The sequence below is a fragment of the Pteropus alecto genome, unplaced genomic scaffold, assembly GCF_000325575.1.
Source record: "Pteropus alecto unplaced genomic scaffold, ASM32557v1 scaffold338, whole genome shotgun sequence".
NCBI classification, from domain to species: domain Eukaryota; kingdom Metazoa; phylum Chordata; class Mammalia; order Chiroptera; family Pteropodidae; genus Pteropus; species Pteropus alecto.
In genome coordinates, this window is record NW_006441995.1 from 3,583,594 (window position 1) to 3,588,974 (window position 5,381).

The window sequence follows — 5,381 nt, forward strand, 5'->3', positions numbered from 1 at the left end:
ACTATACCAAAGAAGGCATGGGAAAGGTGAAAAGTAGTTTGGATAGTACAATATTTGCAGAAGTCAGCATTTAGCCAGCACATATACATAATACATATATACTTACACCTGGAGCTATGAAATTACTTATAAATTGTACATGATTTCCTATCTGCTTGAATTGATTTGTGTTACTGCAATGACATATTATGTTTATAACCAGTCGCAAATTTTCTAGTCATCTATGCTTAAAATTAGTACTTTGAGGGAGAAGTTGGCCCAGTGCATAGGGATAAGCCAGATGGGTAATTCTCAAAGATACATATTAAAATAATATACTTAGTCGTAGGGACTCTGAGAGGACTCTGCTCATTTGCTGATACACTGTCTATTGCAGCTTTGAGGCTAAGATACCAGAATTGAGTACCTGCAACACAAACCACATGACTCACAAAACCTAAAATATTTACCATCTGGACCTTTGCTGAAAAAGTTTGCAGAAATCTGATCTAGACTGTTGAACATAGTGACCCTTGGAGAACCATTAATTAGCAAGATAATACATAGATTAAGTAGTATTTTTAAGATTTGATACAATGCAATATACACATGATGTATTATTGAATTGTACACTTGAAACCTATATAATTTTATTAAACAATGTCACCCTAATAAATTTAATTTAAAAAGATTCGATTATAATGTAATGAAATTTAAATATCAGAATTTCTGAATCTGAATGAGTATTGAACTTGAAAGAAATGTTGCCTTCATTTAAATCATTTTCAAATTCTTTTGGAATTACTTTTGGAGCCATTCAATAGACACTCTAGAAAATTTGTCACATCACCTCTTGCCATCCCCCTAACATAATATCTTAATATTAATATTCTTATCTTAATAAACTATACTGAAAACATCTTTTAAATCTGTAGCTCCTTTTCAATTGCTTGTTCGGATTATAGATTTGTGCTTATTAATAGCTGATTTTAAAAGGTGTCAGCCTACTCCTCCTTTTCCTCCCCCTCTTCTCTTCCTCCTTCTTTATAACAGTTTAGGGACCTGAGAACCAGTACTTGATGAGCAAATCAATCAGGTAAATGGTCAAGATGATTATAGCTTGAAAGCTGCAATTTCACACATGAATAGCTTGGTAATTGGTAGCATAACACCTCTATCTCCCCATGTTTAAAATATGGTAGGACTTCTCTATTACTGCTTTTACTGGAGTCAATTGGAATAACTTTAGTTTAGTCAAGTCGTTTTTAGTGGAGGCTGTAAGTACATTACCCGTGTCACAGCGGAATTTATCCTTGCAGTCAATCTCTTCAATGTTGCAGAGTTTAGTTGGAATACATGGTTGAAAAGTCACCAGGGGCTCAGTACATGGTTGTCCTCCAAACTGACTGGGGCGCAAAATAGATCTAACCTTAAACTGAAAGCAAAGAGAGAAAGATGAGTAACTCTTTGGTACTGTCAAAGCCAAAACATATCTAAGAAAACTGGGCTTAAAAATTACAGTAGTGATATTTACTACAGTGGTGTTTTCTAAATTAATGATTTTTCCAATTCCATTATTGTGTGTCCTTAAGGAATTCATCACCTCTCTGGGCCCCAGTTTCCCCAAAATGAGGAAATAGTGCAAAAAGATTTCTAAGACTTCAAATTCTAAAATCATATGGTTCCAAATTAAATAGAAATGAAACACACAACTATTTACTGAGAGTCTCCTGAATACAGATTCTTCCAGTAGAAACAATAGCCCTTTTATATTTCAAACATATACAGTATGAGTGAGTGATAAATGTGGAAAGATTTGGGAATTTTTTTGTACAAGGAAGTCACCGTAGAAACCAAGGCTGACACACCCTCTACACTTTAAAAGATTTTAAATGGTCAGCAGTAAAGTAGAGAAGGAAGAGTAGAAATAGTACAGGATTAAAAAATACTGACTTTGACACCAGAATAATTTGAGTTCAAAATGTAGCTCTACATTCATTAGTAGTGTATTCTTGGGCAAATTACTTAACTCCTAAAGAAAACCACAATGCAACGTGAAGTTTGAATGAGGACATGTATGTAAAGGCCCTGGAACGGTTTACCTCAGAGAGTGTGTGCTCGCTCCACAAATGAGTTTCTTTTTCTTCCCCAACGTGTGAATGCTCAGCACCTGCCCTAACTGGAGTTCACACGGGCAATGTCCTTACAGGAAAGAGCTTGAGGTGGGTAAATATTGCAGCTGGGAACAATAAACAAAAAGAGGGACTTTCCCATGGGGAGAGGGAAATTAAAGGAAGGGCGAGGAGTCAGGCTTCTGATCAGTGCTCCTCATTTCTGTCTGATTTTAAACCTTGGACTCAAATCTCCATTTTCTAGCACCTGCTTTTGCTTCCGAGCTCTGAGAGAGCACAGAGCTGGGCAGCTTCCATGCCAATAGTTGGGGCAGAATTTCCTCTTCGTGGTCATACGGCAGTGAAACATGTAAAATGAACTCCCAGCCCTCCCCTCCCCTTCGCCCCAAATGCTAGATGAAATTTTCCCTCAGTGGAAGGTGAGAAAGTTTATTTTCAGAAATGGAAGAAATTCAGCAATTCTGTGATTGTTGAGCCTTTCAGGGAATCCAAGCCTTTTTATTGTGATTTAGATTTCCTGAACGTGAACATGTGTCACCTACCTGTTTTTCAACACAGGGGTCACAGTCTGACCACGGTCCATAATCTCCCAGGAGGCAGTTGATAGGACAAGCTTGCCAATTACATTCTCTGGTCTCCTGCTTAGTGCAAAGCTCGTCACAAGAGTTCTCCAAATAGTACTTATCTATTACTGTTTGTCTGTAATAGTGAAGAAAAAGCTGCTTAGAATGAGTATATTCACTGTGGCTCCAGCCCTATAAGAAAATATCATTGAGCATTTGCTATAGTGAATGAAAGAAAAGGTTTTCATAGAAAATCAAGGAGGTTGGCATATGTGCAGTTCTTACAATCTAATGGAGTTCAGGACCAGGTATATAATTTGTGGGGCCCGGTGTGAAATGAAAAGGGGGGCCTCTTATTTACACGCAATGAAATATATACATGACTTACTGTTGAATTGTACACTTGAAACTTATTGGATTTTGTTAATCAATGTCACTCCCAATAAACAAACAAACAAACAAATAAATAAATAAAATTGTTAAGAATTTCAAGACAGTGATGGTAGAGCATTAAGCCAAGCATGGAGCCCTTCTAAGTGTAGGGTCCTGTGTGATTGTGTAGGTCACACACTATGAAGGTGACCCATGATGGAATTTCTGGAAGGGACTGGAAGGGAGAGAAAGGAAAGGAGAAAGTTCTTATAAATTGCTTAAAAGATGACAACACAATGTGATAAGTACAATAATTGAGATGGAATCAGAGTGGTGTGGAACGGAATCAAAGAGAAAGTGACATGAGAGATACATCTTGAAAAATGTATGTGAATTCTCCAGGCAACAAAAAGAAGGGCGTGTGGAGGGAACGAAACGTGTAAAGATTAGAGGCACTGGAGCTTGTGGGATGGGCTTGAGAAGTACACGGCTGAGAGGAACCAAATATTTTGTTGTATTTTATTTGGTAGGCAGTAAGAGAGCTATTTAGGGACTCTTGAGTAGAGGAATATTATAAACAAATCTGTTTTTACATACTTAGTGGACAATTTACTGGAGAAGTCAATTGGTGTTTTTAATGAGACTCTCACTACATACACAAAAATCATTTTCTAAAATAGGTTTCTAAAAAGTGTCATAATAGTTAAAACACAGTAAATATATATTTTCCCCCCCAAGTCATGTGAGCATCTCCATGAAACGAAAACACCTAACAGATTAAAAAACAAATAAACAAACAAAAAAAACTTAGGGGTGGAGGGACAATTAGTTTGAATTGGTGAAAAGACTGAATTATTAAATGTTACCAAGTCAACAGTTTTCTTGCCTTCTTGTACATGCCAACAATCAAGCTAATAGCTAGCAGTGCTGCTCAATTGAGGTCCTGTTAGACTCAGTTTAATGAATAGAAAATTCTCTGTAATTAACTCACTAACTGGAGGCAAGCAGAGTTATATGCTGATTGAAAAAAAAACTTGAGTGGTGATTCTAAGTGAGGTAAATAGTCAACTGGAAATATTGCACAGATTATTAATTAAATTTATTTTGTCAATTTTATGGAAAGAACAAAACTAGACTTCCATTCAACTTCATGTGGAGAGGATCTCAAATTCCATCCAAATTCCTGAGTTCTTACTTTGAGATATATTGTTTTTTTCCCATTGCTTCGTGTGCTACTTTTGACATTGCTAACTCTGTCCTTGAGGTTTCCCTGGCCACACAAAAGGCTCCATAGCTCACACCCACCTCCATCTGCTCTGTGTTCCAGAATTGCAGGTTTTTGAGCAGCTCGTCCACTGAGTCCATGGGTAATGATCACAGAAACAAGCTTGGCTCTTATCAATTAGAGCACTCAGCAGGATGAAATACAAGATGAAGTATCTGGCCATGCCTTGAGAGCCTCCAGGCCCTGAAGAAGAATGATATAATACACATCGAACACCTGTTAGGGGTAAAACTTTACAAACCATTCTCAGTTACAGACTCAGATATTATCTTAGAAAACATCTGCATCTCCCTGCCTGCCTTTTTGGCAAGTTTACACCTATAAATTCACATGCTCATGAGTACAAATCCTATTTCTAAAGATTTTTAGGGCGGATATTTCCATGGTTACAACCCCCACTATGAGTGTCTCTGAACTGTTAGTGATAGGCTACAAGACAAACTGTGTAGTATTATATTTGTAACCCATTTCAATCCAAAATGAGAACTCTTATATAACTTTATACTTTTCAAAACAACTGCTCATTTTATGTGGTCAGGACTGTCAAGTACATTTTAGGTTTTCATACTTTTCAGGGACTGGGGAGGATGTCAGAACCATTCTGCTGGAAGCTCTATTTAGTTTCCTGATATCCTGGAAACCTGCTAAAGAGAGAACTCACTGTCTGATTACCTCTATCTAGAGTCATAGAAGTTAGAGCTGGAATGGATCTTGGAAACCAGAAGGTTAAACTTCCTCTTTTTATGGATGATGAAACTGAGGCTGAAGGAGATGCACTAACGCTGAGGTTACATGACAAGTAAGAGCCCAAGCCTCCTCATTCTTAGGCGAGGTCAATCCCAGTGCTGAATTTCTAATAACTAATTATTGTGCTATACTAGAGCATCTCTCGATGGCTGGATTTCTGTCACCCAGGCCACAAGGGGCTTTGTCCAGATGTGGCTGAATGCCAGAGAAAATTTTGACCAATAGTTCCCACCTGTGTGCTGTGGAACCTTGGGGATCTGTGAATTATTGAAAGAGATTTGCAAAACCATGTCTGCCCCCCAA

At 37.7% G+C, this 5,381-nt stretch overlaps 1 protein-coding gene across 1 annotated transcript in view; it reads right to left on the reverse strand.

The window, feature by feature from the left end:
* The window catches only part of C6 (complement C6), a 48,143-nt gene extending 43,649 nt beyond the window's left edge, over positions 1-4,494 (reverse strand). The window contains 3 exon segments of the mRNA XM_006919512.1: positions 1,270-1,414; positions 2,654-2,810; positions 4,352-4,494. Coding sequence (XP_006919574.1) covers positions 1,270-1,414; positions 2,654-2,810; positions 4,352-4,494 — 445 coding nt within the window.
* Between the last annotated feature and the right edge of the window lie 887 nt (positions 4,495-5,381).